Here is a 26,265-nt window from a genome sequence, read left to right on the forward strand (position 1 = left end):
AAAAACGTCTGCCTCTTTCCAGCTGTCACAGTTGTTTAAGCCTGTTTGGTACTGTATCAGGAGTACTAAAATATTAACAATACTGAACAGTAAATGACACTGTTTAGTAAACTATATCTCAAGATTGTAAGTATCTCTTCTGTAATTGGCCAGTAATACACTATTTCAATCAGCCAAAAGAAATAGACAGTTGTTGCTGCTGCCATAAAATGCATTTCTAAAACCGACAGGAAAAGAGAGCAACTGCTTGGAGCTTGTTTGTCCGTGTTGTTTGTGCTGTAACACTGTCAAATGGCACCACTGCAAGGCATTTGCTCTACACCAACTAGGCATGAAGCTGTGCTTAATACAAATTACACTCTGCACTTCACAAGTGAAATGCAGCTGAGTTTATTTGCCCAAACACGGGGATAAGTAATAAATTGGTCTCATGTAACTGGTTTTTAGCATTATTTTATATATTGCAGATGAACTCTCTTCTCTAGGCTCGTTTCCAGGATCCTATGTAAATTATCAGATTCAACTCTTCACAAGAAATGTTCTCTTAAAAATCTGAAAATAGGGGATTTTTGAAGATTTCTTACTAGGATGCGACTATAAACATTTCATACATTGTTTATTCCCTCTGGACACTGCAGAAATGAAAATTCAATATTTTATATTTAAATTCTCAAATATATGGATTGTGAAGTAAAAGAAACTATTTAAACTTGGTTAAAATTAGATGTTTACACTTAAAACACTGCAAAAAAGAGGTGTATGCTGTGTGGCATGAGTATGAAATAAAAAGTATGGTTTAAAATTCCTGGAGTTTTTATGTCTTAAAAGAAATAAACTTTAGTTTTTATTCCTGAAGAAATAGCTAAGTAAGTTTTTGACAACTTTTGAACAAATAACAAGACTGCTAGAGATAATCTACTAAATATAAAGTCTTTGATTTAAAATGCACCGGGCATGGAATTTGAATTTGAAGGAAAGTTGAAAATTGAAGCATGAAAAAATAAGGAAATAGTTTATTTCAGAAAATGCTATATTCATTTTCATGGAATTTGAGTGGCCCTGCTCAGGTTTTACTTATTTGATGAGAGATTATTTTCAGGAATAATTACATGGGAAAGAAGGACAAAAGCAGAATGTTGGAAGTGATTCATTTGTAGCAAGAGTGGGGTCCTGCTGGGTGAGTGATTATCAGTAACTTTGGCCAAGCAATAATAGCATCCTGAAGGCATCTATTCCACACTACTAAACCTGTAATTTTGAAAAAGAATGTCATGCATGCATTTTTGAAAGAAATGTAAATGTAGGATTGGTTTTATGATGTGATATGTTCCCAAGGTGCTGTGCTTCACCTGCCTCCCAGGAGGGCAGAAAACAGCCCAGATCCAGAGTGGATGAGGCAGGGTGTCGTCCTTCTGTCATGCCAACCCCACACCTCCCACCCACACCTGTGTCCTCTCTGCTGTCCTGTGGACACCAACGTGTACATCACAGCCCTGGTGAGCTTGGGCTGCAGCTGGACACCAATATTGGATCCCTTGCAGATGCTGGACTCCCAGAATGCAGTTTATGCATTGAATTCTCACTGGTGTCTCCTGCTGAGGATCCACACTCAGATACTTGTACATTCTTGTATGAATTTTGAACATGTAGGAAACCTATTATGTTGTCTTCAACACATATGGGCCTTGGAGAGCAGAGGATTTCTAAAAAATTGTATTTTCAACAAGGCAACTTACTGTGAGCACGTAAGAAACATCCTCAGGTGCTTTCACTGGCTTCCCTTTGGATTTTAAATCAGAATCAGGGAGCTGTTGCTTAGATTCAGCTGTGTACCTCATTGCCTCATACACCAACAAAGGCATACTTCAGTGCCTTGCCCAAGACATATAAAGAGATGTGGAAGGGATTTGTTGCTCACCACACTTCTATGAAAAATGGAGTGCTCTATATTAAGAGGGAATCTCATCCCTGTGGAAGGGATAACTTTCTCCAGGGCTGATCTCACACTGGAATGAACTCCGGAAATTTAAAAAATCCCCACAGACCTCACTGCCTTCTGCTCCAGTTGTGAGGCACTCTTCTTTGACCCTCTCCTCTCTAATGTAAATATTTAACAATATACATATGTCAAAAGCAACAGTGACCACAACTCTGAAACTCTACCAAGCAAAGCACAAGCTTTTCCCATGGGGACACGGTATTACTGATGGTGCTTCCTGTATGACTTTGCTTCTCCATATGCAGCAAGAGAGCACTGACTGTTCCACAGAAACCTCTGTAAGACATTAGAGCAGCTCTAGGCTACTTTTGGGAGAAAAAGGTCTAGCCCTGCAGTCAGCTGCCAGCCCAGACTCCTTTCAATTTGGATGAGCAGTTGGAGATGATTCAGGGAGAGGGGAGGTACAGGCGTCCTGGACCTTGTGTCCATATCCCCTTGGATTTTGTAAGATATTTATTTCACCTTTATGCTGAGGTTGTAAGACTTGTGTTTTAACTAGTATGCCATGCCACTCCCTGCTAGTGGCAAAATGTCAGGTATCTGAGTGCAGCACTCAAGGACCATGACATTTATTTCACTTGTTACCTCATCAGGGACTAATGGCCAAGCTGATAGCCTGACCTAGTCTTTTTCCAACTGTATGTCAAGACTGAGATGAACAAGTTAAGGTATTTGATCAAATAAATAATCAAAAGTACTAAATCCGGGTAATAAGAATTTGACAATAAAAGCTTTTTATTTCTTCCTTGGAATATAACACCATTACTTCTTTCTCTCCTTCCCACTCTTTTGATTTTTCAGGTACCACTCAAATTGCCCATAAATCTTGGCATCTTAATTTAGAAAAAAATTCTCAATCTCTACCACCTCCAAAAGAATAGTTCTGGAAAATGGTAATTGTTTTAAACATCACATTGTGGGTTTTGTTCTGCTCTCAGTGCTCATGCTACTGAAAACACTGGAAGAAAGGCAAAATGAAAGTAATAAAATAAAAATCTTAACTGTGTTTAGATTTTTTTCACAACACATTGAATAGAAAAGACTTATCAAGTTACACTATTAGATTAGCTGTAATCTACCAATTCCACTGAGGTGCTACTACCTACATACCCAGGTTTGTCCAGTGTTTGTGAAAGGTTATACCCAGCAATAAAACTCATAGAATTTTTGAAATAGCACATATGCACCTAGGGTACTTGAAATATATTGCATAACCCTGGGATCATGCTTTTAGTTGTATTTATAGGAACACAGAGACCTTAAGTAATGACATGGCTTCTAATGTCCCCTATTCAATAAAATAGATAAAATTCAAAATAGATAAAATTCAACAAAATCACAGAACTGTTAGGGTTTGAGGGACCACTGGTTATCATATATATATATATATATATATATATATATATATATATATATATATATATATATATATATAAATTTATATCTACATACATAACCAAAATAATCACAATACCTAAGATTTTATGTAATTAATGTGTGACCTGTGTCCCATTTAGGGGAAAAAACCCCAAGCCTCATCTCTCTTTTCACCATGGGTGTGTGCATGTCCCACACCCCTCTACTTCTATTATTACAGGCAAATTTTAGATTCAAATAATTATCTTCTGTCCATGTTTTCTGTCCCATCTTGAGAGGGAAAATGTATATATTAAGGTCTCATGAAGTTTGCTAAAAAGATGAATGGAATAGCCTTTGCTTGTCTGAAGCTGGCTGTTTGAAACCCACCCTAAGCCCCAGCATCTGGCTGCAGGCAGAAGCAGAAAGGTTTGTGTTTCTCTCAGCCCAAAGGATTATATAGCTGCAGAAATCCACTTCTATAACAATACTATGGGAGCAAAAAACTGTGTTTTTCTGGTGACAGCAACAGTCTTATCATGGTGCAATTCTGTTTAAGTGGCAAGAGTTATTTTAATGTTCAATTGTTTGGGTTTTTTTTTCTCCTTTTGCAAGTGTTTGAAATAAGAATTGAGTTAGGCATGCTATTAATGATTCTAGGAGTCTATATTTTTAGGAATGACCACTCTACCTATGCTCAGTGTGGCTGAAGAGAACAGCTGTTACTCTGGTTACATTATCATGTTTTCAAAATTCAAAGAGGAATCCCATCAGAAGCACTACTCCTTATTCACTTGTGCTCCCTAATGGCAACTTTAAATCCTGTATTCTCTATTGTCTTTGCTAAAGACACATGACTTTGTGCCTGTGCTGTCAGAGTGGCATGTGTGTGCCAGCAAAATGCAGTCAGCACCTGACATGCATTTACAGATCTTCTAAAGACTGTTATATATACATTTATCTTCTCTCTTTTGTAGAGGGTATGTGATTTCTTCTATCAGGGCAGCAGCCTGTGATGTATGTACAACGAAACATGAGGCCAGTGCAACCAGATACCTTTTCTATTCATATTGTGTTAAGGGTATGAGCCTTCTTTGATGTCAGTAAATTTAATAATGTTTAGAGATATAAAAATCAAGTCAGTACTCACTGACTAATAAAGCAGTACTAGACTCTCTTGCTAGCCTTGGTTTTTACCAAGTTTTCTATTTCTATAAAAGAAAAAGCTTTTTAAAATTGAGATATATGTTATCTCTAAAAAATTCTTAAACAATATTTGGAAAAGACTGTTCACTCCAAACTTGCACCATCTTTTGGTCATTCTATAGCACACAGAGAGGTGTCTTGCAGGGAAAAGCACTGCAGCCAGAATCCCCCATATCTTACCCACAGAACTCACAGCAAATCCAAATTGGAAATTAATTGAGATTGGTGAAGAAAAGCTAATGCCTGATCCCTTCTCAGTGGACATTATTTTTACTTTGACACATAACTGCATTTTTGTAGTCTGAAGAGCACTGAGAATTCTTAGGAACAAAGGGTGTTCACTGAACATTCCCACAAAGTTCATCCCACAGGCTAGAGAATAAACAGTGTAGTAATTTTTCCTTTTTTACACCTCTCTATAAATTATTTCAAACATGTTTTTAGTTTCTCAAGTATGAACACTGCTCAAAATCTTCTAATAAAATAGATATTTTATTGTTCAATTTTAGTCCTTATGTAATAGAAATGCTGTGTTTAGTTTTGATTATAGGTAGACTACATGATACTTTTTTCTCTTCTTTTATTTTAGGTCTAACTCCTAGAATAGGCTGACTCACAATTTCAAAGTTGGCTTTCACTGAATATCTACCAGTATTTCTTGTTGTGTTCTATATCATTCGGTTAGTGATGGTGATTACTATGATGGATCATGTAATTTATAATGCATCATACAATCTATTTGCTGCATTACTCATAGAGATTGAAAATGGAGGGGCACAAAAATACTTCTCTGATGCTGTAACACATAGTTTTGAGTTCTGTTGCATTATCCTTTCATATTTCCCAAACAGAGCATGATTCTGGTCACCAAATATGCAATGAAATACCTAAAAATCTAGTCATAAACTGAAATGCACTAAAGTATGTGTTGAAGAAGTTCTTGAATAAAGGTTCTTCCTCACGTTCTGAGCATAAGTTTGAGCCTTGAAACTTTGCTTCTTATTCATACTTTGTAAATGAGGGCTTTTGCTATGTTTCCACTTGAGCCTGAGCCAACTTCAGAGTAATGCCCATCCTTCAGGTTAGTTTATAGTATCTAAGGTCAGTAATGCAAATGCACAAAGCTGGACAAGGGAACTTTCTGGATACTTTTGCTGTGCTCTTGTACCTGGCACCTTAAATTTAATACCAACTGGGTCTGAGGAAGTGTCAATAAAAGGTGGAAAAGAGGCTTGTGACTGTCTCTTGCCTTTTGCACTCATAGTTGCCCATGATTTTCAAGAATGCCTGCAGCATGTGCCTTCACAGTATCTAATGGGCTTTTTTAAAGTACAGCCCTGTCCAGAGTGGGACCATAGATGCTGGTGCCACACCTTGATTTACACATGGTGTTTCATGAGGAGATTAGCCAATGACTGAAATGTGCCCATAACAACAGACCATAACACCTATGAGCTGGCTGTCCCATGATCACTGCAGTGGCTGAGCATTATGGCAGTGGCAATAAGATAAAACAGGCCTCTTCATAGCACATAACAGCAGAGCTAATTGGGACTAACACACCATGCATTTATTACATTGTGTGATAATTTTCATTCTGAAAGTCAGCATTGCCATGTATTTCTCCATCTTTTATCCAGAGGGCAACATAACTCTCTGTAACTGGGAAATCCTAAGCTTTTAAAACACCTAAAAATGAGGAGACATATTACCATGATATCATATAATATGTGGAAGATGTGACACTTCCTTTTCCTGCATCTCACTGGCAATACTATAGATCTACATATGTTAGCAAAGTAGATGACAGCCTTAAACAGTGGCATGATGAGCATTTCTTTTGTGTCCTTGAAATTTATGTGAACTATGTCTAGTATATAAATACCAGTTTGCTCTGGCAAATACAAATGTAAAACTGTTAAAGAAATTAATTTACATGGCTATATTGGCTAAGTAATTGAGAAACAGGCCAATTCAGATTAGCTTCCTCACAACCTCTACTTTAATGTCTATACCTCTTTTCTAAAGGCCAGCTCGACTAATGTAAATGTCCCATGATCTGAATTGCATGCAGTAATCTTGAGGGGAGAATAGTATTTGGCACCATTTTCAATGATCAAGACACTTTACATGACATTCTTGTTTAAACGGCATGAAAATCAGAGTTAAGTGCTGTGCAAATGAGGGCAGAATAGAGCCCTTTGTATCTCATTTTCCAACTGCCCTGGGATCATCTGGAGGTATAACCACATAAATCCCCTGAGGATATGTCTCCAAGTCTCTCCCTTAACATGCTGTTCCCTGATCACACTGGAAATCCACTCAATTTAGATTTAATCTCAGCAAAATCTACCCAGGACTTGCTTTCTAAATTTGAAATACTGTCTTTTTGGTGGTTTTTTTTTTTTTTTTTTCTTGGGTTATTATGCTTAACTGCATTTTTCCTTACCCATTCTCAAGCCTGCTTCTCTGTGGGGCTACCACTGTGTGCCAGGAGGGTAGGGGTCTCTAAAAATTAGAGATGAAACTGTTGGCTCAGCCTCATGCATGGGAGCATATTGCTTCCTCTGTCACTGAATGCTGCATGATGTTAGCATTCTTTCTGCCTTACTTTTCTTATATAAAATATGACAATTATGTTTTCCAAACGTTTTTAACTTCCTAATTTTTTTCAACCTAAGACTCTGCATTGCATGGAGCAAAAGTACAAATATTGCCCCCACCCAAAAGGAAGCTTGTAATGAATGAGTACAGCAAATTTACAAGTAAAAAATAAATAGCAAGTCGCATGTGGGGAAAGAGAAAGAGACACAGAGACAGATGGTTTTATATAAATTCAGCTTTTAAAGTGGTGGTTGGTTGGGGTTTTTTAAAATTAAATAATTGTAAGCAGTAACCAGCTGTAGTATTATTCTTCACTGTGTAATCTGCACAGTGAAATGTAAACAGGGGGTCAGGCTCTCCTGTGGCCATATGACCCTCTCAGCAGGAAAAGGGGGCACGGCGAGAGGCTGTGCACAGAGAAGCATACAAGGATATTCATGAGCTGGGAAATTTTGCAGCAAAAAATAGCTTTCCTGCATAGTCAATGGTGCATAGCGTTCAGTTTAAAAACCCTTATTAAATTAAGAGGAGCTTTCTGCATCCCCCAGCCTTTGCTGCTGCTGCTGTTTGTACTTCCATAATGTTGTTGAGAAAACTGGGGCTTAATATCAACTTGAAGGTTTAGAAAAATGCAATAACATTCAGATACAACTTGATTACAGACCAAACAGAGATACAGAACACAAAAACTGATATGTCTCGGGAATCTAGCCCTTCTGAATCTCTTTGTTCCTTTAAAAAAGACTTATTTCTTAAAAAATAAATGTGTATGTCTATATGCATTCCTTTGTCAATACAGGAAGATGGAGGCATTGGCAGCTAGGCATTCTTCAATTTGTTAATTATCTAATGTTTTCTGTTCTTTAAAATTATCTTGTTGTTCTTCCTTTATTTTTTCTCCATTAAAAGGCTCAGCCCTTCTCTTGCACTCTGATCATAGTTCTCATGCTGTGTATTTAACACAGCATATTTTTTAATTCACAAACATACTCTTTCTGTCATTGCTATAGCCACTATAGCTCTGACTACCTTTTTGTTGTGGTGTAAACATCTTTTCCCTGCGGTATGTTTATGACATAACAAACCTTTATTTATTTCTTCATTTATTATTTTAAAAACCAATACAGTTTTCCACCTGAAATACCCATTTTTTACATAACCTTGAGATGCCTATTCATTCTTTCTCAGGAGGAGTTCAGGGGAAAGGTGCAGCGCCCCTCTAAATCACAAATGAAATGAGTTTGTTGGCTTGAATAGTATTTCTCCTTTCAACCCTCACACATTTCAGTGCATTCCATTAGTCATTGTTCAAATGAGGCTGTTTTCTGACCCCAGAGGCAGGGGAGGAGGGAGTTTGGGGCTTAAATGAGTTTGCCGATCAGTACATAGAGGCACATTGTTTCTCATCTTATATTTTGCATGTCCTGTTTACAGAATATAACCCTGGTTCCCACCACCAAAATGTTTCAGGTTTTGAGCATACTGTATGTTTGATGCAGCTAATTTAAATAAATGACTTTCACATTTAAGCAATTAAACCTATAATTAGCACTGTTTGAATGAACTAATCAGCTAATACCCTATGACACACGGTTCTTTTTTTCTCTAAATATTTTTAAAGGGAAAGGAAAGAGATTTTTAAAAAAATTATAGAAGATGCAGTAAAAAAATAAGCTTTGATTCATGAAAATTAAAAAACACCACCACAACCTATTTAGACCAATGTTTGCTTTTGCCTTCCAGGGAATGTGGAATTATGCACATTCATTTCCTCTGAATTCTGGGGGAAAGACTGCAATAAACAAAGTAGTGAATCTTTTTTAAAATGAGGATAACTTCTACCAGTGTTGTGTGTTTTTAATACTTAAACACACTTTCAGAGGTTCTCTGGGCTCACTGTATTTTAAAACGTGTCCATACATCTAATCCAGTGGTAGGAGAGCTGCATAAGACACACCCTTGGGAGATTCCCTCTGACTGGCAGAACTTTAGCTGCTCTCAGTAAGATGGAAATTTATTAGGAGGAAATTATCCTGGTGTCCTCTGAAAAACAGCATTTCTGATAAAAATCTTGTTCTCTGACAGAAGTCTAACAAGCTACATTTGTCAGCTGGTTTCACTCCTTAGATTCATCTGTTAATTTCAATTCTTATGTTGCACTGCTGTGTATTTATGTTCTGAGGCAGACATGATCTATGTGTGCACACTGGAGATTGAGAGGGTGGTGGTGAGAGAGCACAGAAGTTTAGGAGAAAGTTTCCCTTTTCTTTTTTTTTTCCCTCTACTTACAAGGGAAGAAAACCCTTACATTTTTATTAAATCTGGAATTTGTAGATAAATGTTGTGCTTCTTTGTGTCCCTGTTGCTATAGATTTCTATTACTAGAGAAATAAGCCTAACTTACCATATATTTTTTCTTCTCTTCAGCATTGTTGTCCCCAAATGTCATAGTGCCACACATAGGCCATACATCACATACCAAAATTTTACTTTTTTTTCCATTAGAACACCATTAAATGTGTTCAAATGTGGAAAACAGCTTGAACACCCTTGAGTTAAACTCTGCCTGTTTTCACAGTAGCTCCACTAAGGCTGGGATTCAAGATCCTTCTCTGCAGCCTAGTTTTCCCTCAAGCCTCTACCTCATGTGGGGTTGAGGCTGGAAGATTTCTGAAGAAGGAATGTTGATTTTTAATAAATAAAGCTGGCATTAGGAGCCCCTCTCCCAGCATTATGACTTACCAGAGTCAATGGGTATGCAGTGGTCTGTTCTTGCAGAGCAAAAGGACAGCAGGAAGATGGCTCATAATCTTTAGTGGTTATATGGCTCACCAAAACTTAGGTGAACTTGTTTCTCTTTCTGTGTGATAACTGCCCTCTGAAAGTACTTTTTCATCTGTCAGCCTTAGGGTAAGAATTAGTTTAGATTTTGATTATTTTTGTCAAATATTTTGGGTAGAGTAGGAGAGATAAAAGGGGTCAGATGAAAGTGCTGCCATACCAAAACTTTTTAAAATAGAATTAGATTCACCCTTGCTTTGGATGGAAAGTCTCACTTCAACAGGGAATTTTGTGGTAGATTTTATTTATTTTTTTTTTAATAAGAGAAAGGTATGCTACTACCCTATGCAACCAATACTGAGAAGATCTGGGTTTAAATAATTTGGTTCAGAGAAGAAACTTGCACCTCAGGCTTTTACACTTTGTGGTGAAGGACTTAATCACCTAGTCATTTCCCATGGTGATAGTCTTTCTGCCTGATGCTTCCAAATATTTCCTCCAACCTGGACAAGGGAAAAAAATTATTTTACTAAGATTTATCGTGATTTCTTGGCTCTGATTGTGAAAATCAGGGTAAGGATGTCTGAAGCACTGACAGTTCTTCCTGCAGATGAAATCTGAAGGAGCAGCAGATGACCAACAGCCCAGGAAAACCAAAGCCTACGTATTTAATGCTGGGCAAACTAATCACTGAGGCACTCCAAACTTGAAGAATTTATAAATTTTAGCCTTAATCTTGCTATGTTTTGAAGCTCATATGCAAAACCAGAAGTACTCATGCTCTATTATAAAACAGAAGAATTTATCTGTATAGAAAGAGGTGCCTCCATTTTGGAGGTACATTATACTGGAGAAGTTTCTAGAAGAGGTCATGAGAAAATAGATAATTTCTTATTTGGGCAGCTTTGTGTAGTGAAGTGTAGTGAATGTTATATGTCAGGGCTGGCATAGTTCCCACATGGACTGAAGAACCTTTCTCTATGATAAGAAAATCCTGAGCACTGACACTCAGCACCAGTAGAAAGCAGGTGGCCCCACAAGTCACCCCACCGGATCATGGTCAGTCTTGCAGAAGTTCTCTGGAAATCTCAACTATGATCACTCCAGGGTGCAGATTAACTGGACCTTTTGTTAGTGCACATCTGCTGAATCTATATGTTGGCACACCAGAGGCTGGCACACCAAAGGCCTGCTAGAGAAATTCTACTAAATTACTCTGGTCATAATTTCACAGATTTGGAATGAAGTGTTTTTGCTACCAGGTAAATCCTAACTTCTGGAGCAGAATGAAAAAGGGAAAGACTTCAAAACTATTTAAATATATATATATATATATCTATATTATTTAAAAATGTCTGTATGATATAAAATAATGGTTGTTCTGATTAAGTATTGACAGCAATTACCTCTGAATGCAATTCTTTAAATGCCAGGAAATATCCAGCTAAAACAGCTTCTGTGACATAACCACCTCCTACACAGCACTCTAACCTATCACTTTGTTAGGGTCTGCGCCTCTCCAATGCTGTTAGAACAGCTGACCTCATGCACCAAAAATTATATCTGCAAAAAGATTCTAACTACCGTTCCAGTTGGTTCAAGGTTTAAGATTCTCCTTTGAAACGTAGAAATGTTATTCTCAAAACTATTCTGCTTGTTGTTTTTATTCACTGTTTCCATGGCAGAGCTGAAAACTGTAACAGCTGTGTTTTGGGTGGTCTATTGTATGCCACTGTTGGTTTTGATTATTACATTCAACACTCTCTTGGTATGTGTTTCACTGTCCACTGTCTCCACTTAAACATGGAGTGGTGCTGCCTCCACCCGTTGTTTATTCAATTGCTCTGGGTTACAAAGTGGGAAACCTAACTTTTTTTCCCCTCTTCTGCTTAGGGGGTTGGGTTCACAACTCCTAGAAGCATGCCATAAACACTAGGTTATAGCTCAATATTTAAGAAGACATTGCTCTGCCCTTCCCTCAGGAAAAGTTGCAGAGTCAAATATAGAACACTGAAGAAGCAGCAGAATTCAATGTCCAAGGGACAATGATGGCTGGCTGAGATGAGGACACCAGGTTTCTGCTGGTCAAATTAAAAAAAAAAAAAAAAAAAAAAAAAAAGCCCAAAACCATCACCACCAAAAAAACCCCAAAAAACCAACCAAGTAATGTAGAAGGACAGATCTAGCCTAAGGTATTCCTGGGCTGATTTTTAAACATACTCTTATAAAGACTTGCTAAAGTCAATCAGGCAATACATAGTACATTTGCCTGGAATATACGGCACAGTGTAACTTTCAATAACATGGGGTTGAATGTCTGAATTTGAACATTGCTCAAAAAGATGTGATTTATTAAAGGTTCATAACCCTCTAAACTGTATTATGAGTAGTTAAAATACTGACTGCTGTCTGTAAAATACACACATCATTTGCTGCAGAAAATATATATAAAAAAAGGGGAAAATAAAAGACACAGAATTGTGAAAATGAGTGACTGATGGAGTAAAATTAAGGATTACCTGTAAAAAAGGACAGTTATAAATACTGTGTGTCTAAGCTGACCAGAAGAACCTGTCCTGTGCATCAGCTAGCCTGGCTCATGAAACCATGTTGGGGCCTGTTCTCTCCTGCTTTCAATCAGTGGCATTCGATCTCATGCAGATGAAGCAGGACCTTGCAGCCTGGCCATAAGAAACATCCCTTAGAAACCTCAGTCTTAAAGTGTGCTTAGGACAGTGAGACATGTACCTGGAATCAGAATTAACTGATGCCTTGCAACAGTCAACAGAAAACTTTCTTATGCCGTGTATTTTTCTTAACTATATGATCTCATGTGGTTTTAATTACTTGACGTAAGTGTTCCCATTTTATTTTGGTATTTCTTTGTCCAGTTTTCACCAAGAATAGGAAATATGCAAAGGCAAGATTTTAAACTGAAATCACAATTCCAAACTTTTGGTGTTTGTCCGAAACTCATCTGAGCTGTCTGCATGTATGTCTCTACGTTAGTTTGGGCAATATTGTTAAATGAACTTTTTGAATGTAAGATCTTCAATCACTGATGTAAGATTAAGTCATTGTTACTTGTGAATTATTAAAGGGTTCTAAAATTAGGATCAATTCTCATGAAGGAGCAATATACAAGATAGGACACATCCCCCTCAATACCACTAAGCTTTTGTATTCAGGAGAAACAGAAGCCTGTAACCCACTTGGCTTAAGAGTAGAGCTGGAGTTGGTTGAACACCTGAAAGGGCATAACTCTGGGTTAAATGGGGATGACCACAAACCACATACATCCTACTGTGAACACCATTGCCTCCTCTGTTTTCTCTGGCTATATCCAAGTCTTGAATACATATTTCAAGGAACTGTGACCTAAATTCAGATGATTGATCACAGTAGCAGTAGAGTAAACTTTCAGTATATCTTCACATTGACAGTGAACCTGGTATCAAACTTTTACTGGCAGCACTTTGCTTTCATATAAAATAAAAATATTCTATCTTAAATCATTGCCTTTTCAGAAACCTAAACAAAAACATGAAGGCCAACTTTTTTTCCCCTTTCCACTGATTTCCATATAATTCCAAGTTCCTTATCTCTGTTTTCTCATGTACTCCCCCTTACCTTTCCTGATCTCCCACAAAACCCTGGCAGAATACCAGCAGATCTGATAGCTTCTTCTGGGCTGGCTGCCATTACCATATTTATGTCCTTCAGGGTTTCTGTGGGACTGATGACGCACAATACATCACTGGGCTGCTGTGACCAAACAAGGTTTGTGTGCTGCAGCTTCCCCCAGCATTTTGCCAGAAGTGCTGAGACCTGTCAAGGGGATGAAGAAAGATGAGTAAATGTTGATGAGGGATGGAGGAATAGTGTTGAAACAGAGTAGATGTTGGGTAGGAGGAGAGGTCTAAAAACAGTGGCAGGGGGAAGAGTTAGTAGGTGTTTCAGAAATATCTGAAATTGAAGGGAAATATAAGTATTCTGGTTCAGGATAAGTTGTAAGGAATGGACTTTGAGAGGGAAACGAAAATTGGGAATTAAACAGAATAGATGAAAAAGTTGAGCTTGTATGGGGAGAATGATGATGCTCCACCCAGAACAGGATGATGATGATGAAGAAGAAGCTTCATTAGGATTTAGCATTTTTGTGTCTATGCCTTTGGCTGAACTGAACTCTACTTTCCAGCCTTTGTGAAATAGCCTGTCCCTTGCTGTGGTCCATCACTGAATGAGTGTGAACCAATGCATGATGAGGATTATGTCTACATGGCAGGATAGGATCCCATGGGTGAGCCTTGTAGTGATGCTCTAACTGAGTGTTGGGAGAACAATGGGATGTGCTGCCTGCTCCTTTACCTCACTGCCAGCAGAAGACCTGGCTTCATGAACTGACATGTGTGACTGGAGAGACATCAGTTTGAACAGCTGGGCAATCAGTGTCACAAGCACACTGGAGAGTGTGTCTGCCTTGATACTCACCACCGGGTTCCACTGATCCCATGCTCTTATGGTATGTGTAGGAATAGCATTTGCACACAATATGCCTACAGAAATGCCATTCTGAAATTAGCAATAAATTATGTCAAGCTGTATGCATGATATATGCTCCCAGTTTCTTACAAGAAACACCATTAACTTAAATTTTAGGTTGTTAAACTTCATTTAGCACCATCGTACCCTGTAAAAATTCAAGGCTGCTAATACAGTCACTCAGCTCACTATTCCAGTCTCCCCTCTCAGTCTCACCTCTTAACTCTTTATCATAATGAGCAGTTTCTTTGAAGAATGGTCGTGGGAGATGCATGACAACCCGAAATACATGTAAACAAAAATTTTGGAAGATGAGGCAGAGGGGTCTCTCCTTTTTATGTTACAGCTTCATTACCTCACTGAGACTATGACAAGTGTAATCTCTGCCTACATAAAAGCCTGCTTTTTCCCTAAAGATTTTCCCAGTTACTCAATTTGATTGTTTTGAATCAAGGACATTAATTTGAACTTGAATTTTAGGATCTCCAAAGTGTCAAAGGTTTAAAATTGTGCCAAAACACATATATTTACAACTAAGACCTGGGAAGAAAGAATGAGGTAAAAGCAGTAAACATACAGAAATTAGTCTGGGTAAGTTATCAACAATAGGACTTTATTTTAAAATATTTCCTCTGTACAAGTTAATAAAAATGAAGCTTAAGTATTGAATACTTAGAACAACTATTACTGCTTTTGACTTATTTGCCATCAGATGAGCTCCTTAAAACTACATAGAGAATCCTGAGCCACCAAATGGAAGTGTGACTGAAGATCATATACAAACTAGCTGTCATTTCCTTGCAGAGGGAATAGTAGCAGCAAGGACTCAACTGATGGGTATATCCTTCCATGAACTTGACTACACACACTGGTCATGTGCTCATCCTGACACCCCATCCCACTGTTATTTTAATTACTTCACTAAAACACCCTCAGTGAGCTTAGCTGTGTCTGGTAAACACTGTGGTCTGGCCCATAATGCAAAGAGCTTCAGAAAATTGAAACAGTTCATCAAAATGGGAAATGGTTTAAATGTTGGGGTTTTTTCAATGGCATGTTTCAGTGTAGACCGAACTCCAGTTCTGTGAACACCTCCTTGGTTTTGATCTCTATGCAATGCATATTACTAACTAGGGTATGATTATAATGTACGTATATACATGAAATACAAAGGTTGTATGAAGACTTAGAAAATTTTCAGTGCTCATCCTGTTATTGCAAAAATGTCCTGCAATTGTCCTTGTTATGTTCATAATTCTTTAGCTGACTAAATGTCCCTTCTCACACACTTTCATTTGTTCTTTTCCTCAAATCTTAAGATGACCAGTTTAAAAATGCAAAAAAGTATAATACTCTGACTTAGAGTCTTAATGCCTGAATTCAGTCCAGAATTTCATATCATGTTAAGGATGTTAAAACAATTACAAAGTTGTTTTTAAAATAATGGGCATTGTTGTGCTACCCTTTCTAGCTAAGACATGCAGGTCCTCTGATAATTGTACTTGCTTTTTTGGCTTTTGCAAATTAACACAAATGTCTTGCTGGTTAATTTAAAGGCTTTTATCTTCCCTCCAAAATTTCTATCTTTATTGGATTCACATCTGTAGTTTTATTTAATGTGAACCAGATGTTGAAATCAAGGCAATGTTTACTAAGAAAGATACTTGCACTGAAGAAGGCATGCTACAGAGTGCTGTGCCAGTTCTCTGGGTGTTGAGAAAAATAAAGTGTTCTGGAGGTTTTTTCTGTTTGTCTAATTAGAACCAAACTTTCTAATCAATAACTTTCAAACTTCAAGCTCCACAAGCAAAGAGAAATGGGAAAATGCACTAGAATTCCACAAGCTGTTGTACTGCATGCACAAAACGTTGTGTTTTTGTTAAAATGGTGGGATTTTAGTGCACCACTATAAAATCCACCATGGCATGGCTGGAGAGTACATGCAATGGGATGATGCTGGGAAGACAGCAGAGAGCAGAGAGCAGAATGCACTCTTAGAATCAGAAATCAAAGCTAGCAATGAGGGTTGAAGGTGGGAGATGCAGCTGCTGCCATTGAGCAGCTGGCTGGTGGTGCCCTGTCTGCAGGAGAGACAGTGGCTCCTGATGTGGGCCAAGTTTCAAGTCAGAGGGAGCTCAGATCTGCTGCTTCTTCAGAGATGTCAATATCTTTCCATGCTCTCTGCAATATGCGCATGCCAGACTTGTTTAAAATGCATCTGGTGTGTTTTAAATACTGAATTAGATCCATGTTCATTTTTTTGGTCATTGTTTGCATATATATAGGTCACTGAGTAGCACACCAGGAAGGTATGAGATATCAGAAGAACAGAATCTATGAGATAGAGTAGATAAAGATGTATTTAGTATATATTTTCCTTAGCCTCTATTTTTCTGTGCAAAGTCATTATTCACTTAAAGGAGAGGCACAGCCAGTCTTTCATCCTCATGAGCTGGAACATTTTGCTCTTGCAGCATAATCAGATTTTCCAAGCAAAACTCCTGGTTATTTCACTCACATTTATGCAGCCCTACAAGGCCTTGGCAAAATTCAAGCACTGCAGAGCATGGTAACATTTCAAATTATAAAACTTAAAATGATAACATGTACTTAAATTTTAAAGACCAAATTAAAAAAAATTATGTTGTGTCTACAAAATATGCATACAGGTAATTGATTGCATTTTTCATGTATTGAGTGTGCAGTCTAAAGCAGTGGAAAGAGTACCCGAAACAGTGATACCCAGAATCTCAATGGATTGTATGCTGCATGCTTTCATTTCCTGGCAAGTTTGGGCTTGTGTTTTGCAAATGCAAAGGTCTAAGACCAAATTAAGATCAAAATGCTTATGATGAAGTCTTTACCAAAAAAATGGAATATGAATTATAAACGTGAAATAAAAGACAAAAAAAAAATCTGTGTAGCAAATAATGTTTTTTCAATATAAATTTCTTTATGCAATTGGTTGGGACTTTGTGTTAAAATAATTGAATAAATAAAACAGAGTGGCACTGCATGTTTTGTAGTAAAGTATAGCAGTTGGTTCAAAACAACATGGTGGATGCAGCCCAGGTCTTGGTGGAACCTTGTTTCATTTACATGGTAAAGACATAGTTACAAGTTCCAGATTGGTCTGAAATTAATCCCACCTTGGTACCAGGCACAGAATTTCTCCATGCATCATTCCCTTTCACACCAGTTCTCCTGTCCATCCTGGCTTGTTCTGCTTAGTATGTATATCTCTGCTGTGCAAGATCCAAATGCAAATCCTTAAGTCATAGTTTCCTGAGGTATAACTACATTTCTGCCATTGACCTCCTCAGTCATTCACCCCTCCCTTACCTTCCATGCCTGTAAAATAGGGACAGAGACCTATATGCAGGAGGTTGCACAGTTTTCTCATAGTGCTAATCACCACAGTGTCTCTATGAATGTTTATAAAGTGCTTTGAAGATGAAAATTGCCAAATAAGCTAGGGCTGATTATTATAAGTTAATGAATAAATTTCAACATGTATTTGATTGCCAGGTAATTCAGAAGGGAATCACCAACCCTACCCTCTCTTCGAAGAAGAAAAGTTGACAGTCAGCTAGTTGCTAATTAGCACTCAACTGAAATGCCTCCAGAGCTGAGTGCTCCCAGTTGAGTCCTTTAAAAAGTAATCTTTCAACTAATTGAAATATGCTGGAAGTTGAGCAGTGGGTGAGGTGTGTAACAGGTAAATTGGTATGGTGGAGTTGGTTATGTAGAAGAAATACTAAGCTTTTCCAGGTAGGAAAAGCCAGGCAAAATGAACATCTCTGGTCAATCCCCAGCCAAAACAAGAATCTCTTTTTCATATTCACATATCTGTTGTAAGACCCAGGTTAGGGAGGAAGGGTTGCTTGGAGAGTGTGTTGAAGCCTAGTGTTGTTTATTTCTTACCATATTAAAGGGCAGTTATCATGATTCTTGCTTTGGACTGATACTAAAGAAATTTGAAATAAAACATTGCCTAATACATTAAAGCTGAGTGACTGTGCCACCTGCATTTAATTCTTATTTAGCTTGTCTGTAAGGGAAACTAGACTATCAGAAAGTGGCTCAGATGCTTCAGGCCCTTTCCTCTCTCCTGACCTGTCTGATTTTTTGCTGGAGGGTCAGTCTGCCAGACCATAGTCTGCTCCTGCAGCCTCCCCCACTTCTTTGGAGATTTTTCTTTGGCTGTCTGCCAATGCTATAAACCGCAGCACTGTCTTCTCTGCTGCTGAAGGCTGTTTTCTTCCTCAGCCGCTGGGAGATGGCTGCAAAAGGCAAATTACAGGAATTTCATCCCTTTCTTTCCCCTGTTTCACTGCTCTAGATTCACCATCCTCAGCACCACTTCTTCATACTTTCTTCAGGGGAAACACTCTCAGCAAAACTTGCTGAGCACTTTGAGTGGAGAATCTCAGTTGCTTCAAACAGTCCTTCCCAGCCTCAGTCTCCAGTGATAATCCACCCCAAACTTCAGCAGCATGCAGCCCCATGCAGGTGGTGGGGGAGGGAAAACCCAGTTTGTAGAGTGGGAAGCTACCAAGGCAGGTATGATTCATGGAAAAGGAATTCCACTCCAAAAGGGGCTATGGGCAGGTATGAGCAATATGAAGGAAAAGGGGAGATGGAACAAAACAAGACAAAAGTGTTCTTGAAGCTGCTGGATTCTCAAAAGCAGCCTTTATTGTGTCCTCAGAGATTCAACAAAATCAAGGTATATTAAATCTCTTTGCTGTTGTACTAGTCTGGAAGATGCTGTCAATGGACAGCACCATATTCCTTGGTCTCCTGAAGCTGCTGCAGCCCAGATAAGCTTCCCTAGAGGTCAAGGGCTGAATAATATCACACTTTAGACCTCTTACTCTTCTCCCAGCACCTATTTCCCCTAACAGTAGTCCCCCTCACATGGTCACAAAGTACTTTGTAGTTACAAAGTGTGATGCAGGGTAGGTGAGGACTGCCCAAGTCCACTCAGGAGCTGCACTGACAGCATGGTGAGGAGCAAAATGAAGCCACTTAGGCTTAAAGCAAGAGTCTCCTGTGAGCTGAGGAGCTGGACAGCAGCTGGGAGCTCCTACAGACCAGTATCCCCCTGCAATGGCACAAAGGGAGGACACTTAAACACACAGCACTGGCTTACCACAGCCTAATCAGAGAGATGGCAAGTCAGTTTGTCTGCTATATCTTGGTGGGTTTAAATGGCCAATCAATGTAACATCAAGGTAAGATTTTCACCACTCCAGGTTTGTTCCATGGTTACTTCCCCTGCTCTGTCACCTTCGGGTACTGTGCAGGACCTGGATGAGTAAAGCAGACAGACTGCTCAGTCAGGCATGGGCAGGCTCCTCAAAGACTGCTTTCAGCTGAGCATTCATAAAGTTTCCAGACAAAATGAAATATCCATTTTGATTGAGGACAAAGACATTGTGTACATTGAAGAACTCAAAACATTCAAAATCCTTCTGTGTTATCATCAATTTAGAAGTACTTCTAGCATCACTAGTGAGTGCTGGAGCTGTAACTCCAATTTACTAGGATTAAATAGGGAAAGAGAATTCTTAGAATTTTCATTTGTATTGAATTATAATTACATGTAATTTATGCAAGGTAGGCTTGAGTCCGCAAAAAGCCTGAACCATTTAAAATATGTGAACCCTTCTTGCCACACTCTGAAATACAGTAGTTTTGGTGGGTCCTACTTATGGATTTTTTAAAAACCCTTCTGATAAAAACAATCATGCCATTCATTAATGGCAGAAATTGAAAATTATTAAAACAAAAATAAAATGTAATCCACATAGAAAAAGTCTGGAAGTGTACACTGAGCGCCGTAATTTTTTTAACAATGGATTGAACAGATTTATTTGGTTTCCTGTCCACAAATTATCTGTGAAAGGGCACTGTTTTCTGGAATATATTTTTATTTCAATGTACTAATATTTAATGCAAAGAAATTACAGGTTCTACTTTTGCTATAAATTGCAAGCATCTGGTACACTCTATTCTATAGCTGTAGAAATGAATGGAAGTAACCTGAAGCCTGTCAAAATCTGTGTCTGAGCTGTGCAGTTGAGTATATGTTACAGATGGTTGGGTATTGCTGGTGGTTCTTCATTGTGCATCCCAGCTTTTGATAAGCATATTTTATGTAGTCACTCTTGAGCATTCACAGGAAAACAGTTTTGTTCTTTTACCTAAGGCCACTCCATCAGAAGTCTTCAGTACTATTTGGCTTTTGTATAAACAAAGGATATGAAAATGTAGTGTTGTTAGTTTTTTAAAAAACAATCTTGTTTACTTGAGCATTCTCAATATTCAAGTACTTGTAGTTTCTATCTCTTCATATGCTATGTGTCTTTAACTAAGATCAGTCTCTCCTTTACTGTCTTTCAACAGCTACAAACCACCTTAAATGTATCCTTGTAAACCTGATTTCTGACAGAGACTGAACAGTCAACACATACTAGGGATAAATACAGCAATTACACCTATTTTCAGCTGTATCGCTTTTCTACATTATTATGATTATTATTACTAAGCAGTTATTAAAAATAGAGCTGCCTTCAGAGCTGTTTCCATTGTCAGCCTGGCAGGGTGAGGGCTGTGCCTTTGGCAGGGCTGTGCCTGTGGCAGGGCTGTGCTCCAGGGCTGTGCCTGTTGCAGGGCTGTGCCTGTGGCAGGGCTGTGCCTGTGGCAGGGCTGTGTTCCAGGGCTGTGCTCCAGGGCTGTGCCTGTCGCAGGGCTGTGCTGCTGGCAGGGCTGTGCTCCAGGGCTGTGCCTCTGGCAGGGCTGTGCCTATGGCAGGGCTGTGCTCCAGGGCTGTGCCTTTGGCAGGGCTGTGCTCCAGGGCTGTGCCTGTGACAGGGCCATGCTCCAGGGCTGTGCCTGTTGCAGGGCTGTGCTGCTGGCAGGGCTGTGCTCCTGGGCTGTGCCTGTGGCAGGGCTGTGCCTGTGACAGGGCTGTGCTTCAGGGCAGTGCCTGTTGCAGGGCTGTTGCAGGGCTGTGCTCCAGGGCTGTGCCCTCCCAGTGCAGGCTGGGCAGGACCCCCTGTGCCAGGTGCTCCAGCATGGACAGATGAACAGATTGCTCTGCTTCATCCTTTCTTGCTCCCTGCTCCCTTGCTTTTTTTCCTGGAAGTTTCTGCTCTTGGTTTTTGGTTCTACCGTAGTGCAACGTGGCTACTCAGAGGTGCTACAGGTATCACAGAGGTGGGTGCAGAGACAGAGGACGTGCCCCCTTCTGCTCCACCAGACCCATGCTTTCCCCCAAAATGAGAGGAAATTGTCCTCCTGAGCTGTCAGGAGTCCTTGACTGGCGTGGGGTCCTTCTGTTTCTGCCCAGGAGAGGGCAATCCAGCACCCAGGCAGCAGGCAGATTATCCCAGCCCTCCTTTGGGGTGCCGAGGGACGATGTGGTGGTGAGTGCCTCGCTAGAGGGACACAAAACATGGCTCTGTGTCGGCTGGTGGGTCTAATGGCACACTTCCAGCCAGCTGGGAATCACAAGCCTGTGTCCTGGTCCCTCTCTGCTCTGGTGCCTTGTTTCGTGCTCATGTGCAGCATCCAGGCAGCGTTAGGGTAAGCCAATGCACTGTGCAGGTTTGGGCACTGGGGAACCAAGGATGTGTCCCAGCACTTCCTTCCTGGCCTCCAGGTACTGGTGTAAGTCTCACCACTCTGAGGTGCAGCAGGATTTGCATGTGCATACACCCACCTAAAGACAACTCTGCACATGGTTTCCTCATCTGTTGGTAGCCATGCCTATGCACAGGCACAGGAATAGACTCATGTTCAGATCTGGAAAACTCTTCCTCTAGTTTTCCTCCACCTCTTTTTTTCCTCTGTTCTCATTAAACTTGTCTTCCAGATTAAGGAATATATTGACTGCCCTAAATCTTGGGCCAGATATTTGCCTTTGACCCCAGGGCCACTTTGGGTATCAGCTTGATGCCAGTGGTTCAGGGGCTTTGGAGCAGCCCAGGCAGTGGGGCTGGCTGCATGCCCCCTAACCCACGCCCCCAGAGCACTCACAAAACTTAAAAGGCGGCAGATCCAAGTGGGAATTGAGATGACACTGTCAGGATCCCTGTAACTTTATGTTCCTTTGATTTTGCCTTCTGTTTTACTGCTCTGCACATCACACTAGTCTAGATGATAACAGGCAACTGGAAGAGCTGCCGGAGCCTGTAATTAGCAGGCTCCTACCCTGGGACTTGGTTCTTGCTGGTGGGCTGTAGGTGTGGGATAATTTGCCAGTTAATCAATGGGAATTATTAAAATATCACTGCATATTTTTGCTTTGTGCTAGACCCATACACAGAAGCTCTTATAAGGGGGTTGAGGGGAGTATCTGGGGTTTCTACTCATGAAAGCAAATTCTACTGCTCCTTCCTTTCCCACCACCTCAGCCAAAATAAAAATACTAATATAATTGCCATGTTTAACTTCAGTGAAACAGTGAATTTTAGCTTAATCAAAAAGCCCTTAAAACAGAAATAGCTTACAAGCTATGCAAAATTCCACCATTTTAATTACAGAGAGCAGTGTGTCCTTTCTTAGGCAAACATATTATATTTTGGATTTGCTTTGCAAAGAAGGTAAAATCCATAACTTGGCAGATTTCTGGTTGGGTTTTTTTGACATTTTTAAAAGTATGTCGTACTTTGGTTATAAATACTGTGTTTATTAATGCTGTAACTCAATTTTTTCTGGTCATTTTGGGTTTAAGTTTTAAGGTAGCCTTGCTGTGATCTTTTGGAGAACAAGGTGGATGCAGAGAAGTTTTCTCGTAGGTGTGTAGCCATGCTACAGGGTTTTCATGGGGTCAGCAAGCCCTGGCAGAACACTGCCACAGTCACTGCAGCACTGCTGAGCCAAATGTTGCACATGCTATTTATTAAACTCAGCACCTCCAGTAATGGTACTGGAGTGGCAGTGTAGTATTGCTACATAGCTGGGGTGCTCTTAAAGAGAGAAGTGACATTCCTCATGTATTATCTGTTGTCTCTGTGTTTAGTGACAGAAGCTGTGGGAAGTCTATAAAAACAGCTCAATACGTCACTTCTTATGGAAACTGTTATTCCATAAGAACATTCAGAAATAGTTTTGCTAAACAACTACTGGTAGGGGAAAGATAAATTATGATTCTGATCAGTGGCCAGTAGAATATGAAGTATGAAATGTCATATTTTATCCTGAAAAGAGAGGTCAGACTTTCCAGAATTAGCCAGATGCCAGTGAAAACTAGAATTTCTCAAATATCTCTTAAAATATTCCTACATTCAGTCAGATTTAAATTAAATTTTTGACAGTGGGTAAAGCCATACCATGCTCAAATATTTTTTGGGATTATTACAAAAATTTAGAAAAAGTAATGGCATGTGCCTTGATTTCCCCATCTGTGAAATGGGCGATCCCGCAGCGCTCATGCAGAGCACTCCGACTGAGAACCGTTGTGGCTGCAGCTCATTGTTATTCTCTTAATCATATTAGTTAACTAAATCTGTTCCTAGAGTGGTTCCATTTGCTTGAATGAATTTACATGAGAGATTAATTCAGCGCTGTTTATTGTTGTTTTTACATTTATTCAGTACTGTAAATAATGCCTGATACATACAGCTGTGTATGAGGACACAGTCTGTGCTTCGAGGACTTTTCCTACAGGTAATATGAAGGCTCCCCTCCTAGACCTGGCACTTCCCCATGGAGTACATGAGCCCATTTTGTTTATTCTATATTTTTAGGACTTTTCGTTCACGTGGTGTCCGCTCCCAGCACTTTCCTGCAAGTATGATTCAACAGATAAAGTTCATCCCTCACCTCCGAGGGGTGATCTCCTCCCCTTGCCCTCCCCTCCTCCCTCGGGACCCCCCTCCCGAATGTCAGCTATTCACTGGCAACGCTCTCTAACCGCTGCTGGATTAATGCCCAGCAATGATCCCCAAATCTGGGAGCAGTCTCCCACCTAGCTGCCGACGCCTCCACGCAGGACAGAGGCGTCCAGAACGCCCCATTTGTGTTGGGCTGACCCCCGCCGAAGGGCACTGCCGCTGCTTGTCCGGGGGTCCCGCTCTGCCACCCGCCCCTTTGTGCTTTCCCATTTTCCTGGAGGTTCCTGCGGCTGGCACCCGAGTGCTCTCTCCATTGTGTGAAGTGTGGCGTGCGGGGCTATTTCTTTGTGCCGTGCCGTGCCCCGGGTGCGGCCCCGGCCCGGGCAGCGCGGAGCGGCGGCCCCGGGCGGGCAGCGGGCGCTGCGGGAGCCGTCGGGCGCGGGGGAAGCGGCGCTGCCCGCGGCGGGATGGCCGTGGCCTGTGTTTATGTATTTTGTAGTAATCACATTTCTGACATTACCCGCGGGGTGATTGGCTCAGGCAGCTTTTAAACCACCTATATGCTAACGAGCCCGCCGCGGCTCCGGCGGGGGCCTGCGGGGGGACAGCGAACCCCAACCCGCACCTCTGCCAGGCGGCGAGGGGGGGGATGGCATTTCTGAACTAGTCGGCAGCGCGGACAGGAAATGACCCCTCCAGAAACTGCTGCTTTAAAACCGAGCGGCGGTGCCTGAAGCTATCCAGCCTCCCGCTCCGTGTCTGGAGCCTGAGCGCTCCCGCTCCCCCCACCCCCCGCCCGTCTCCGCCGGAGCGGGCTCCCACAGCAGTCCCCAGCCAGTGCGTGCAGCCTGGATGTGTGTGTGTGTGTGCGCGCCGCTACTTTGTACTGTGAAGAACACACAGCCCATGTGCTCTGTATGGATGTTGATGATACTCTGTGTAGCTTGAATCTCTGCAAGCAGGCAAGATGTCCAGCACACCACATGACCCTTTCTATTCTTCTCCTTTTGGCCCATTTTATAGGAGACACACACCATACATGGTGCAACCAGAGTACCGAATATATGAAATGAACAAGAGGCTGCAGTCGCGGACGGAGGTAAGTCCCCCAGCCTTGTTTTCCTGTGCATGGACCGTGGTTGGTTTCAGCCCGAATTCCAGCTGAAGCGTCCCACTAGACAGTAGAGTATATGCAGGCATGAACCCTAATTAATTTAGTAGTTTAATTGGGGAATCCCTCATTATGTGTCCACGCAGAGCAACTCTTTAAGGAGATACCAGCTTAGGCTGAAATCATGAAATTACAGTACAGCACTTCAGGATTGATTATAACGCCGGTCTCAGGAAATTTCTTTGCCTTAGTGTGTTGTTTGTTCAGGATCCGTCCTGCTGGCATTTGCAGCTATAATATTGTGAAGTATTGCTTCGGCTTTTGCACAAAATTAATTCTGGAATGTTGCAGGTTTAGGGGGAGAGACGAACATTTGGGTTTTGTTGTGTGAACTCATTAAAATGAAAAATGGATGATAACTGAAAAAGAGAGAGGAGTTTTAGAAACTTATTCCTAGGCTACTCTTAAAGAACACATGTTTGGGACAACCGACAAGAGAAATTTGTGTTTACATTTAGAATGCTGTTGCTTTTAGCAAGAGAGATGGTCAGTTCACTACTTTATCATATAGCTGTCAAAAGTACCCAGTAATGTAAACTACATTCACTGTTGGTTATGCTTTGTAAAATGTGTTAGTGGTTTATATACCTACCCTGGCTTCAAAATCCAGATCAGCCACTGCAAAGAACATACTGAATGAGAGGGGTAAATGCTTTTGTCATTAAAAAAAAAAAAAAAAAAAAAAGAAATACTGGGGGGTGCATCTTGTTATTTACATGGTTAAGGAAAGCACACTTTTCAAGTCTAATGAAGTGAAAGTG

The 26,265-nt window shown here is 40.4% G+C and overlaps 1 protein-coding gene across 10 annotated transcripts in view; it reads left to right on the forward strand.

The window, feature by feature from the left end:
• Positions 1 to 26,265, forward strand: part of LDB2 (LIM domain binding 2) — a 365,987-nt gene that overhangs the window by 127,026 nt on the left and 212,696 nt on the right. For 9 of the 10 annotated variants that reach the window (XM_054633750.2, XM_054633752.2, XM_054633751.2 and 6 more), the window contains exon 1: positions 25,177 to 25,432. In XM_054633750.2, coding sequence (XP_054489725.1) covers positions 25,301 to 25,432 — 132 coding nt within the window. In that variant the 5' untranslated portion in view covers positions 25,177 to 25,300. Of the gene's footprint in view, positions 1 to 25,176; positions 25,433 to 26,265 lie in introns of those variants that run through there. The other variant, XM_077177685.1, reaches the window with a different exon arrangement.

This window comes from Agelaius phoeniceus, chromosome 4, assembly GCF_051311805.1.
Source record: "Agelaius phoeniceus isolate bAgePho1 chromosome 4, bAgePho1.hap1, whole genome shotgun sequence".
Lineage (NCBI taxonomy): Eukaryota > Metazoa > Chordata > Aves > Passeriformes > Icteridae > Agelaius > Agelaius phoeniceus.